This window comes from Egretta garzetta, unplaced genomic scaffold (assembly GCF_000687185.1).
Source record: "Egretta garzetta isolate BGI_Z169 unplaced genomic scaffold, ASM68718v1 scaffold702, whole genome shotgun sequence".
Taxonomy (NCBI): domain Eukaryota; kingdom Metazoa; phylum Chordata; class Aves; order Pelecaniformes; family Ardeidae; genus Egretta; species Egretta garzetta.
In genome coordinates, this window is record NW_009258908.1 from 597564 (window position 1) to 611516 (window position 13953).

At 45.0% G+C, this 13953-nt stretch overlaps 1 protein-coding gene across 1 annotated transcript in view; it reads right to left on the minus strand.

The window, feature by feature from the left end:
- CELF4 (CUGBP Elav-like family member 4) overlaps positions 1-13953 on the minus strand; it is a 283507-nt gene that overhangs the window by 51288 nt on the left and 218266 nt on the right. Inside the window, exon 6 of the mRNA XM_009634219.2 lies at positions 6752-6895. Within this exon, the coding sequence (XP_009632514.2) occupies positions 6752-6895 (144 nt within the window). The remainder of the gene's footprint in view (positions 1-6751; positions 6896-13953) is intronic.

The following is a 13953-nucleotide window of genomic DNA, read 5'->3' on the forward strand; positions in this document are numbered from 1 at the left end:
TCCTTGGCTTGATCTTTGCCTCAGCACTTAGAGCTTTTTCCCATCTGATTTTGTAGATTTATTCCCTCTTTCCTCCAGCCTGGCCTTTACTATTGCACAAATATTTATCTTCTGAGGAGACCAGGAGATGCTACCAAACTGGTTCATGCCCATGGACAGCACCTCAAGAGCTATGATCCTGCAGTCACCATCCCCAGGCTTGAGAACTGGGAATGTCATCCAAAGCATAGGGAGGGGTGGTAGTGATGGCTGGTCAACAGACAGAGGTGGGAGGATTCATCTCACACACCTTTTTTCTACCTCAGGTTGAGGTGGCTAAACTTCAGCCAGCTCTGTAATCAGTGGATGGATAGGCACCTCCACAAGTTTATCCATCCTACCTTAGCATGGGAGATTAAGACAAAACCAGCAAAGGATTCTGTTTTGCAGCACAGCTGAACCAAAGCAAGAGCTCGCTGACGCACATCTCCCTTTCTATGTCTTGTTGCTACTTTTGCACCAGGACAAGCACAAGCTTGACGCTTCCAAGCACCCGCTCAGGAACGCCACTAGCAGAGCGTTAATGACACAGCACAGAAATGTGGCTCTTACTGCTGGTTTTCCTCCCAAAAGTGGCTGCCTGTGTGGTCCCTGTCAGTCTAGTGGTGTGGGGTGAGGACATGTGTCCGGAGGTGGGGTTAGGAATGGGATGGCTGTCCCTGGCATCGGGTGGCTGTCAGACAGTGACTGCACTTGATGTCAGGAAATGTTATCCCTTTCTTATGGGAGGAACAGATGCACAGAGAGATGAAGTGACTTACTCAAGGCCAAAAACTCCTGCTAGAAATAGGACAAGGATGCTACAGCCTGCCTTCCCCAGCCCCCAAACAAAATACATGTGAAACTGAAGAAGGGGAAGAGGAGGGAGAAGGGTTATTTCTGATGTGCTCTTTTTGAAATAGCACAATCATTGCCCTTGGAGAAGGCTTACTCTGAATGTTCTGATGACCTTCTCATTTTTTTCAGTGTTATTTTCTATTCTTGCCTCTGAACCACATGGTGTTTTGTTTGACTTTTCATATTCTTCATTCAGTAATAATAATAAAAGTAATAACAGCATCCCACGCTTCTCACCTCTAACGATCTATACAAACACTTAGCTAATTAATCCTCATGGTATCCCTGTGATAAAAGAGGTAAGCAAAAAGATCAATCAAGCAGTAAGAGGACTCATATTTGGTAAAAACACAGAATTGATAAATTCGCGTCTGTTTTACCTAACTAACCATTGGGAAATAAAACCAAAAATATCTCCCAAGCCTGCAAACAAACAGAAGATGCTCTCAGAAAAACAGAAAGGTCCTTCAGACATTTTTTAATGTCTTCTTGGAAACAGAAATTTCTGCTTTGAAAATAAATTTTAAATTTAATTAAGATTTAAAAAAAACTTAATAAATGTGCAACACCTGGATTCACATGTCTTAGTGTCTTTCTGAAGCCTAATACACGATGGTTTGGATTCTAACTTCCCGAGAACTGTGAAAAAAACAAAAACCTAACCAAAAAAAAAAAAGTAAGCCTAAATCTGATTGTTCATTATTTCTGAATTACCAGGGAACTGACAATCAGAAATATGGTATTAGCCCTGCTACAAAGTACTACGGCTTCAAAATAGCTTCCTCTTCTGGAACAGATCACAAGTGATTTGCATAACAGGTGGTATTTACCAAATATACTGTCCCCTTTGGGTCATTTAAATATAATAACTATTATATGTAGAAGATAGTCTGTATTCAGTATATTTTGCCTGATTTCATAGGGCTAGCTGAATTTTTTAAGTATCTTTCCAAAATAATTTCACAGTATGAATTGAATAAATATTGGAAGAAGTGATTCTTCCCTTCAGCGCTACCTCAGATCATTTAGCAGAAATATCCTTTCATCTCCACAGGAGCTGGGACAGGGAGGCAGAGGGGCGAACCTAGGCCTTTATGGTCAGCATGGTAGTCACCGCTGCCCTAACTTCCCAAGGTGACCACTGCTGACGATGACTGAGATTTATGCTGTGCTGGATGGTCCCAGATTTGTTGCAGTTATTGTCTGCAGTTCAGGAGCTGCAGCCGTTTGTACTTTTTCAGAGTGAGGGGAACGGGGATTTACTGGCGGGAAAGGACTTGCTCCAGGCTGGAGAGCAAATGTTACCATTGCCTATCTTGCCCCTGTCCCCATCTGTCTGTTTTTACTCGCTAACTCTATTCCTGTCCCCTGCTGCAGGATGCAATCAGTTCCACGGCTGGAATTTGGCCAGGAGACTGGCTAACACTCCCACCCCATTTTTTATGCAAACTTGATTTATGACTTTGATCTTATTTTAAATAATTTAAAAATTAAATAATTTATACAGTATCGGTCACTTTCCAAGGCTTCTTCTTTTGTTCTTGCTTTGCTCTTCTGCATTTTCCCATCTCCCCAACCATTTTGAGTCTGTGCACGTTTCCTTTTCTGCATGGTGGGGCAGCAGTGACATGAGACAGCCACTAACTACTTGCCACTTTCTTCATAGAAAGAAGACCTGCATGAACTTTTGACACTGTTGCTTATTTGGGCCAGGACTATATGACCACCATTCATAGTCTGGTTTGATTTTTACGTCTCATGGCTTTGGGCTTGGCCATCCCACCACTTACCAGAGTCTAAGCCAGTGTGCTGTGCTGCTGTGGGCTGCAGCGTGTCCCTGCAGGTTTGTTTGGGAAGCAAATCAAAGGTGGTGCTGCCTAGTGTCAGCTTCCTCCTTTCCAGGATGAGTTCAGACCTATACCTTAAGCTGGCCTTAACTAAGGCTGTGGAACCAGCTACCAATACCCAGCGGCTGTGGATCCACAGTAACCTGACAACAAAAAGGGCTGGAGCCCTATACATGTGTGAACTACCATAAATAATTACCCCATAAAATGGGAACCTAAGTGAATATGGGAAGACATTGCTGAAAAGAAAAAGCCCCAAACAATCAAAAAACCCTGAAACAAATTAGTATAGGGGCTCTGGGAGCTTTGGGGAGCCATGAAACCTGACTTGCCTTGAGCTCCATACAAAAGAAGTGAGGTGGGTCTGATGTGACTTTCTGTGTCACTGAAACAGCACATAGAGTTAGTGCCAAGATTTGACAGGTCTGCTTGCAGGTGGCATATAAGGAAAGGAGGCAAAAAAGACACACAGAGGAGAACCTCCTTTGTTTCCTGACTTTTTTTGCCTCTGGAGCACAGGCCATGCGGCTGCTGCACCCAAGGACTAGCTGTTTAGCTGATGTGAGGCCATCGCTGCTATCAAGGTCAAAGTTGCTTAAGCTGAGGTTATGCAGCTTGGCAGTGGGCAGTGGCAGGGAGTGACCTGTGGTATGGCCATTTGCTGAGCTGCAAAGGAGGTATCTTAAAGAGGAGCTGGGGCGCAGAGGAGTCCTGGTAGCAACACTAATGACTATCAGTCAAACTCTGATGGACTGAGACCCTCACCGCCTCTCCCCAGTGGGGTTCTGCTTGGTTTGTAAATCCATGGCTGCCTACTAATTCCTCAAACAACTGCACCATGTGGGTTTCTGCTGCACTGGCCACCTTGATTCATGGAGACCTTTTTGCAGGAGCTAATGCAGTCCTGGTAATGTGCGTGATGCCTCTCTGGGGGAAATTCAGCAAGAAACTGCTGCCTAGGGGACTTGGCAACTTCCTCCATCGGGACAGACCATTAGAAACTGTTGATTAACCAGCTCTCATGGGATTGCTTGGGAATTCTTACACGGAGACATCAGTCAAGCTTGGACTGCAGTAGGATAGCTGGGAGAATGGGTTACAAGTACAAATCAGAGAGCCCATGTCTCATGTTAGTCCTGGCCTTACTACTAAGCACCGAGGCAGTTCTTAAGCTTGTGTTACCATCATGTGTCTGTGCGAAAACCCATTGAGAGACAGGACAAGAGAGTGCCGTGTCCCTGAGGGAGAAGGGAAAATACATAAATTTGATCATCAGCTTTATTTGTACACAGGGAAGTGAGACCAGGGGGTCAAAGGATTCACCCAAGGTCACACGAGTTGCTGGTGGCAGTGCCATCAGCTGTCACCACCGTCCTGCTTTTCTGTTTTCACTGGTTCACCTTCCCTCTTCTTGACTTGCCTTAGCTCTTCAACTTCAGTTTGGGCTGAATAAAACTGCTCTCCCCCGCCCCCCTTCCCCTCTCCCTCTATCGATCCCTCCATCTCCTGCTGGCATTTACGAGGTGCCAATCACCCTGATATCTAAGAGCCAGCGGTCCGAGGTGGATTAATCGGGACCGAGGGAACGTCACACAGCCTCAGCGCTCCCTTCCTTCCCTTTTGTGTGAAACTGTGAGATGAAGCAGATAGGGAGAGACACAGATCGGGAGGCTGATTGAGAGACAGCATCTGAGCACGCTCTGGGTGTACAGGCGCCACACGGAAATGTGATCCCATCATTTAGACAGCTCTGAAGTCCCCAGGGTAATTGGTGTCACCAGCTTGTCATATCCAATGGGTCAAGATCTAAAACTTATTCTTTCCCCCTTATTAGCATATTTACCAGCAAAAAAAAAGAGGGGATGGGTCCAATTCTGCTTTCACAGAAATCAACAGGAAAAATATTCATTGGTTTTAAGTGGAGCAAGAGCAGACCCAGGAACTGTTTTCACTCTGCCTTCAGCAACAAATCCTCACTCAAGCACCTACACTCATAATGTCCTGTATTATCTGGTGAGAAATAGACAGAGGGAATTTTTGTGGTGTAAAGACGCAGAATCTTTTACATCAGTATAAACCTAGGCTGGCAATAAGAAGACTTACTCTAGATCAAAAATGATGAGAGAAGAGTTTTTGGACGAAAGCATAAGGATACCCCACCTCTGCAGCCCTCTGATCAATGCCTGCAGCGTAACACTGGAGCCACATCTCCTGCCTGGCAGCCTCTGCAGATGTTTGTCCCCAGCTGCCCATGGGCTGCCTCCTGTTAATTCCTCTGGTACAAGGGGGCACAGACGCTGCATCCCCCTGCCAGGGTTCTGGCCACTGACCTGGGCTCAGCTGTGATTTACTGCCGCTTTTCCTCTTACTGCAGCCTTCCCTGGCCAGAGGGACAGTTAAACACAGCCGGGCCAGGGAGGGGACAGCTCTTCTATGATGTGAGGAGGGGAACAGGGGACAAAGGAAGAGGCAAAACTTGTCTTTGACTGGGAATAAAAATGGAGAGGGCAAAATGGAAGGAAAAATGGAACGTGTCTAGTGGGGAGAGAATAAAAAAAGTCCAGATTGGTGCCAGGGGTTGCAGCTTGGAGGAGTGGGGGAACTTCCGTGAAGCTCTACCGCACATCCTCGTGACTCTACATGGCTCACGCAAGGCTGGATTTTACCGAGTGATCAACGAGGCACATGACACTCAGTGGAGGACAGAAATTTCTTGGACATCAAGTTAAAAAAGGAACATGTGGCTGTGATGGGAAATCCGTGGTGCCTACGCATGAGAAGGCAACAGGCAGGGAAGAAAGCAGAGCCTAGCGGTCTGTGTGTTGGGGGGAGTAGGGGTATGCTGGAGCGTGATTTCTGAGCCCAACCTGTGCTACCCAAGGCAAGGCATTTGGTCTCTCTCATTCAGGAAGGTGTTACTCTTGAAAAGGGGATTAATGGTACTTCTCTCCTGTACACAGACCTAGCACAGAGTACAAGAAGGCCACATTTTACCACCAAATGGATGAAGCACCTAGACGCACTGTCACTGTCTGCAAATGTTCCTGTTTCACCTGTTCCAGAGAAGGTGGCCAAGTCACCTGGCAGTACTGTGTCTGCCTGCTGCAGGGATCTCCTCTACCTTCCTCTGAAATACCTGGCAGAGAGCAAGTTACCTGAACCTGATCTTGTCTTGCAGGTCCTTGTTAATTGTAGCCTAAAGGAGAGGTAGTTTTGCCAGAGGCATCTGTTTTGGGGCTTTGTCAGGAGCCCAGCTCCCTGCACAGTCACATTGTTTCAGGGGCCCAGGGTCTAGGTTTGGTTTGTTAGTATGACACCTGTAGTTGGACAGTGCAGCACTGCTTTAAATAGCTGACGTGTTTTCCCAGTGTGCTTAAATCACACTGTTTTGGGGAGCTGGGATTGTATTTGTGCATAAGTCTGCTTGTCCATTTTAGTATTATCTAGCATGCTTTCACAAATCTAAAAGCACTTCTGTCAACAGCTGCTGTTTTATCCTGTGGTCACTCCGAAGGTGCTCACCATGATGCCTGGTGCAGCAGGGGCCAGGCCAAATGGAGCAGGGAGTCAGCTCCCCCATTCAGCTCCGTCCGCAGGGCCTGGTAGCAGAGGAGTGCCAGAAAGGTATTTACGCCCTCACAAACCTTCGGCACCAGATGGTGCTGACATGGGACAGAGAACTAGGATAAGCTGAATTCAGGTCTGTTTTATCCAAATCCTCAAAGGCTAGTTGTGTTTGCATTTGACAACAGTGGCTTAGACCCATAGGAAGTGTCTTGCGTGGGTGCACACATGATGATGGTTTGGTTACTGCTAGAAATAGGTATTGCACCTCTGAGGCTTGCCTGAGAGATGCCCTCACCTACCCCTTGGCTTAGTTTCCTCCCATTCTGTAACTGATTTAATGGAGAAATCACTGTTTCCTCCTCTGCTCTTGTAATTTGTTCCTCTGCTCACTTGTGTTTTGTGTCATTCTAGGTGCTACCCCTCTTCCCATTAACATGCATAGAGCTACTGTCTATACTTACTGCCTGTGCATAGGCGCCATACGCTCCAAACTGGATGGCCATGGGGTTGAACATGCCCATTTGTCCCGCCATTTGCTGCATCCGTCTCATTGTACGCTCCTTGTCCGTATCTGCAAACTTCACCACCAGGCTTGAAGAAGCTCCCTGCAGGACAGGAAACAAAAGGAGACACATGAGGGAATCAGCCAGGTGCACACTGGCTCATGCAGTGCATACATCTAACACAGATTCGTTAGTATGAGGTCCAGCTGATGCTGATTTTTCCCATGCAACCTCTCAGGCCTTTTGAATTGGACCTTCGCAAGAGGCTGAGGGCATCAGGAAGGAAGGAAAGGACCCTGGAGGGTGAATGACTGAGGTCAGCAGCCCAGTTTCCTCCAAAATTCAAACTTCCAGGTTGTCATTAATGTTCTCTCTGCAAAAGTTGTTGCCTTATCCTTTCAACATATAGAAAACTTTCTGGCCCAGCAGGTTGTCGTCTTTGGAGGATAAAGATCTAGATTCAGTGCAGCAAATGTAGGAGCTTTTGCTGGATGAATTCTGTAGGATTTGTGAACTGATTTATTTTGATGGAATGCGTTAGTTCTCTGCATGCCAGTCCCCCAAACTGGATCACCCTTTCACACTGCCTTGTCTTGTAACCCCCATGTCCAGCAAGAAATCTGCGCCCAGCCTTCTAGACAAGATTCAGTGCTGAGCAGACTCTGTCTCATCATGAAGCAGCATGTCTTCAGCACTCTTAAACTAGGGGAGCAAAAATAGTACCTGATGGACCTGAGTTTCCTCTCTATGAACAGTAGGAAATAGCGGCTACCACAGAAGAGCCCACATTTCATGTTATGCTTTTCCAGGAAAGCTTTACAATGTTTGGGTTATGTCTGCAGTCAACAACAGTGCACAACTACAGATGATCATCAGAGCTGGCTGCAGAAGTCTATGAAAAATGTAGAGCTTTTGGGAATGAAAGAAATCCCTCTCCTCCCCAAAATGAGATGAAAGGCCGGTAACTGTGATTCTTAAATTTCTGATAGGAGGCAGTAATGGGAAGAAATAGATCTGTTTAGGAAGGAAGGTGCTGATATGTTTTTGGCTGGCTCCAAGGACGTCCTAACTTTGTGGGCTGGTGGATTCCCCACAGTGCGGTCCCCCCCGGGGAAGAGGGGTGCGTGGAGGGGGGATCGGCAGCATCCCCGGCAGCAGGCAGGCAGTTGCCTTGGGAGCTGGGCTGCCACTGAGGCTGGGGAGATGGGCAGGTGAGCTGTCAGGAGACTGACAAAGAGCGGCTGAAATCAGCACACTCCCCTGGTACGCTTCCCTTTTGACACTCTGGTATTCGCTGATGGAAATACAGTCAGCGGGGAAATTGCCAGCTCAGCCTCTGGCTGTGGCAGGAGGGGAAGGCCAGTTCTGTGCCAGAGGAGCTGGGCTGATGCAGGGCCCTCCTTTTTCTAGCAGAGGTGGGATTGCCTGGGATTGCACAGGGGCAGTGTTATTAACTGGCTTATACACTCCCCTACCTACCTGTAAACAGGAAAAAATAGTCTTGGTGAAAGCAGAGTTGCTCTGCTACAGATTGGGAATAGTGCAGTAAAGCACAACTATGGACGTACACATATGTAAGTCCAAGCTATGCATATTCAATAGCCTCTCCAGATCGTCAGCTATGAATAAAGACTTGAGGAATTAACGTGCTAAAATAAAAAAATGTAGAGCTACACAATGAGCGATGTACCCCTGGGTTAGCAGCCTGTTCTGGGAGGAAGTGATTTTCATAGGCAAATAATCTTTCTTTTTGACTTCTTAGTCTCTTTCTAATAAATCTATAACCCACTCAAACAATGTGGTGAAGAGCAAGGGGTTGAAAGTAGCGTTTCAGGAAAACAAAGGGATGGAGAGGTGAATGCTGGAGAACAGTCTTCAGGAGTTATTGTAAGAGCAAAATAGAAAGGGGGGGGGGTGCAGAAGAAAAAAAAATCTAGCCAAAATTCCCTTGCATTTCTGCTCAAGGCTGGGTGACTTTTCATTTTTTTAAATCACATGATGTAGTTATTGATCCTTCCCCAAATCACACTCTTAATTGCGGCTCATCGACAAATGAATATTTTAATGCATACATTTCCTGCTAATTATCACCTGGACCGGTCCTTAATTAGATTTCAACACTCATTTAATTAACCCTGATCCAAGAGACTGTTTGGTAGCCTGAATCTAATAATTTAAACTTATTTGCAGCTGTATTGGAGGGAGGCAGTGGTCCACAGCAGATTGGGCTGTTCAGAGCTGCTGTCGTGATTTGCAGAGCAGGGGCTGCAGCGTGGTGGGCACAATGCAGCATGGAGAATTTTGAAACTGAGTAAGGTGAATGAGTATTCATCTCTGCAAATGGGTTTTGAAGATGTGACCAGCTCTACTTAGCAGGACAGAGAAGTGTAAATAAGTTGGTGTCTTCTTCCTTCCCCTTTTCTTTCTGTCTCTATTTGCCCTGGAAGTCTTAGGGCCAGAGAACTGCCTCAGGAAATTGCTGATGCCTCACACTGTTGAAAATCAAGCTATTACTGCAGATGCCATCATGAAAACATGGGTAACCTCCACATGAGGTTCTTGCCCCTGGAGTGTTCTTCCCTCCTGATGTGAGTCGTAGTGACTGCACGGCAGCCGTTTGACCCAATGGGATCTGAGACTGCCTCTTATGAGATGATTTTCTGGGTTGCCTGTCGCAGCGGGACTTCGGGCCTCTTTGAACATCACTACAACATACACAGGGCAGAAAGGCCATTGGCAAATAGAAGCAAGTTAAAGCACACAGTACAAAGAAAGAGGAGAAAAAGGAGGGGATTTTTAACAGTGCTCTGCATTGAGATGTGCATGTAAGCGGTTAAAGATATGTAGCCGGTAGAGATGCTGCATTGCTCTCGAATATGAAGATTGACCTTGGGATTGATGCTTTCTGTATGTGGTTCCTCATGTGCAGCCCTTTCACGTGGCCCAAAGGAAATCAGGCAGCAAACTCTATCAGATCACACAGTGCAGGATTTTTAGCAGAGGAGCCAAACAGTGTTGTTCATCTACAGCAGCACAAGACTACTTTCTATTACAGCGACTCCTACTAATCCACTGGATAACATTAGAAATGCCCCAGAGTGGGCCAGATTTTCCATGGGGTAAAAACTGCAGAGCCCTTCAACTGGACTATTTATTGCTTCCACAAGCAGTTAAACCATGGTGTAAATCAGCCGTTGTCTGCTGACAAAGGCAATAGGTCCTGTCTGCTCAGTCATTTATTAGTAATACATAATCTCCCTCTTGCTCTCTCCGGTTGTTGGACTGGACCTTGTATTTTGCCAGCCCCCAGGAGAGTTACAGTGGGTAAGTCAATAATGTTTGAAATGTAGTTTGAGATCTGTGTGTTAATTCTGCATTTTACCAAGGGAAGGACCTGTTTATTTCTCTATCCTGCAGATCCACAGTCTGGAGAGACTTTCATGAAAGTGAGCATTCCTGCTGGTGCCTCTGCAATAGGCTACTTGGAATTGGCATTTATCTCCTTTGCCATCAAATCAATCCCCTTTTTCAAGGGCTTTGATATCTACTGATGAAAAGAATAATATAAGGGCTAAGTATTATTATGCTTTCCTTACTCTCTCTTGGGCCAGCAAGTCTACTTAATATGACGATCTTGCTTCCTGTCCCCTTCCCGTGCACAGTAATGAATTGGTCCCCTTAGTCAGCAGAGTCAGATGCTCTCTAGGCTGGCGGGGCGAGGGAAAAGATGGAGGAAAAATCACTCTGCGCCACACTCGCTTTGTAATCCCTAATCAGAGTCCTCTGTGGAAAAACTAATTTCCCAGCCTGTCTTGATGTGTGAAATAAAGTCATTCTTGAAAACGGGAGCTTGACAGGTCACTTGTGAAATTTCATATTCAACTAATAATAAAATATCCATCCATTGATATTTCATTTAAAGGCAAAGGAAAACAAATCTTTTCCCTCGTTTTTAGGACTGTTTCCCATTAGTTATGGCCTTCCAAATGGAGCATATACACAAATTAAGCAAAAACTTTTCAGGACACAAGTAATACTGCATGGCATCAGGGAAAGTTGCTTCTACCTAGAACAATATTCATAGGAAAAGTTTTGTGAAGATGTTTCCTTGAAGAATATATGCCTGAATTTTCTTTTTCTGTCAGCCCTATAGGTCTCCTCTGACTCAGTAGTTTACCAGTCTCTACAGATGGTTAAACATCTTTTTCTTGCAAAACTGATGAATTTGGGCCTAATACACCAAAGCCATTAAATGATGTTTGACTTTAAGCCTAGTGAATGTCTTGTTCAATGTAAGCATACATTTAAGTACTTTGCTGCAAGGGTGTCTCTCTCACACAGGTGGACTTTTATATCTTGGTTAGCTCAAATGTAGCCAGTTAAGAGTTCTGGGCCAAAAATATTTAAAAAAGGCTTGTTACATTAAAATTCCAGTGACTAAAGCTCTTGAGTATAGGAGATCTGAATATGCAGATCCTATTAAGTACCTTCCAAAATGTCAGTCATGCACACCAGCTAAGATGCTTAAATGAATAGGTGCTGCTGGATACCTCTCATTTGGGCAATCAGACTACCTTCCTAAGTGCCACCACGTGAACAGGGCTGCTTGTGAAGTTTTGACTTAGTGCTCCCTTTGCATCTGCAAAGCAGAGCTGGGAGGATGCTGACCTTCAGTAAGCCATTCAGGGTAGTATTTCCATGCAAGGATCCTTGATGTTAGGGTCTGAAAGCCAAAAGAGGAGTCCTTTGCTTTGGCCTCTGTCAGATCAGGCCATTTGGTATGATGTCTCCTCAGTTTGAAAACAAAACCAGATTTGTTTTGAAAATGTCTGTGTAGCTCTACTGAAAATAGAGCTGCTGAATTAGCCAGTGGGGGCTTGACCCCAGCCTGGGATTTTAGACAAGAATAAAAGAAACTACTGTCCAATTAAAACTGTAGAGCAGAGGGAATTTTAGCTAGGTAGAAATGTAATTATCCATGTTGGAAGATGGCCAGAAGACCAGGACTAACATCCCTCCCCTCTTGTGAAATATGCTATGTTTTTCTGTACTCAGGGCTTCAATTTCATGTCTCATCTGAAAGATGAGTAGGACGGCAGTCACTAGGAGCGATTTCCACTGTACAGTCCTGAGAGCTGGTTTAGACACACTCGAGATGAGAGTGACAGAGACAGAGCGGGGAAAGGAGGCATTCATCCAGGGCTGGAGTGACAGACCCTTTGATAATGCTGCTCCCTTGGTAGAGGGGATTCTTCATGCAATGTCTAAGCAGAGAGAGTTGCTGCAGGTACTTCCCTTCACAGGTCTCCGGAGCTGTAATTTATTTGGAGTGGAGGCTTGATTTAGGTTTTACTTGCCCATACGCTACTTAGCAGGTGTCTCTCTGAGCTAAAGTTATTGCTTTCCACAGGGCAACAGAATCATTGGTTCCTGGTGGCACTGTACCCAATTCTAATTAGAAAGAACTCAATATATAACCCAGGTATTAGCATGCCCCTCAAATCAAAGCCAGATATCCAAACAACCTGAACTTCAAAGCAGAGTTCTTCAAGCAGCTCTGCATTTTTCAGCTCAGTCTATGGATGATAAAAGTCCTCACAGAATCATTTGCCTTCCTTAATGCATTATGAAGTGGGAAGTGTTGTTATACCAGTAGACGGGAAATTCTTACCCACTATTTAGGAATATGAAAGCAATAAATTATTCTTTTTTGCCTATTTGAAGAAAAACTTAAAATCCAGAATTCAAAAGAAGATGGTATAGGTTTCCCTTTCCCAATAAGAGTAACATGGTTTGGAAGACAAAGTATGATTAGTTCTGTATTTACTAAAAATATACTTTCCCTGAAAATATTCTTACAGCAACAAATGATGCCTTGACATAATTTTTTTATAAATTATTATTGCTATTAAGAAAAATATTTGGTAGCTGTAGCACAGAGCCGCATGAAAGCTAGTTTCTGAATGATCTCTCCTTCTAGCTAAATAGGCAAGGATGAAAATATCAGAAGTGGAATAATTCCAGAGCCATAAAGTGAATCGTGGCAGCATCACAATGAGTTATGGAGCCCTGATGCTTTGGGACTCTGCTCACATGAGCTCCACTGTTCCTTGTCGGTTCAGGGTGAGGACATGAACAGCCCAAGACGACTTGGAAAGAAACAGATGTTGAGGAAGGGCTGGTAATCTGGGCAGATACATTTCAACTGTGCATGTGGCATAAGAGAACATGTCAGCGACACTGAGTTGCAAACATGCTGCACATGACTGGGCATCCCAGATCACTGTCATGCTGTATGACTCTAGGCTATCATAGTATAAAAGCATGTTGCTTGACTGGGATAGTAAGAAATATTTGCATTTTTTCAGCATATTTAAACTGAAGATCTCCAAGCACTGTACAACCATGGGGTCATTAACTGATAAATGATTCTGCTTGCAGGGAGGTATCACCCATGCTTAAGTACGGTGAAACAGGTGGTCAGCTGAAGATATGAGATGGCATAAACTCAGTGAAGCTCTTCTGGTTTTGGTGGAACAAGAAGTTGGTTTACGCTGAAGGATCTGCCCTTACTGAATTCCACTCCACCAAGACTGAAATGTGTCTCCTTGCTGCTGGGTAAGACTTCACAACCACTATTTCTGTGAGTGTCACCCAGACCTTTGGGATGGGAAGGCAAGTATACTCCCCTACCTGATTTCACTTGCCAGGGGACATCTAAGGCAAAGGCACTGGTGTCTGGTAAGATGCTTCACATTTGTGAATTTGTGTGGACTACAGTTGAGGGTCTTATTTGAAAGTCATTGTTTTGATCTAAATACAGCTTTGCCCTTTAAGAATTCATTCTGATCTTTGCAAAACCCATTTGGGTAATAGCTACTGAATCACTTAATGCGGGCTATATTTTGGGTAGGGATAGAAATCTACCAATTACTAAGGTCTTCCTGTTTTCCTTACAATAATGTGTATTATCAGTCCAGACTACACACCTGAGCAGGACTGGGAAGGGGTGGATTAAAGGGAAGCAAGCAGAAGCATCCAAAGTAATTTAACATTGATACAGAGCCTAGTTAATCAAAGAGAAGATCCCACTGAAGTAAATGAGGTTTGGAGCAAAAGAAAGAGGAAGAGAAGAGGGGGGAAGAAAGAACTCCCCCCCC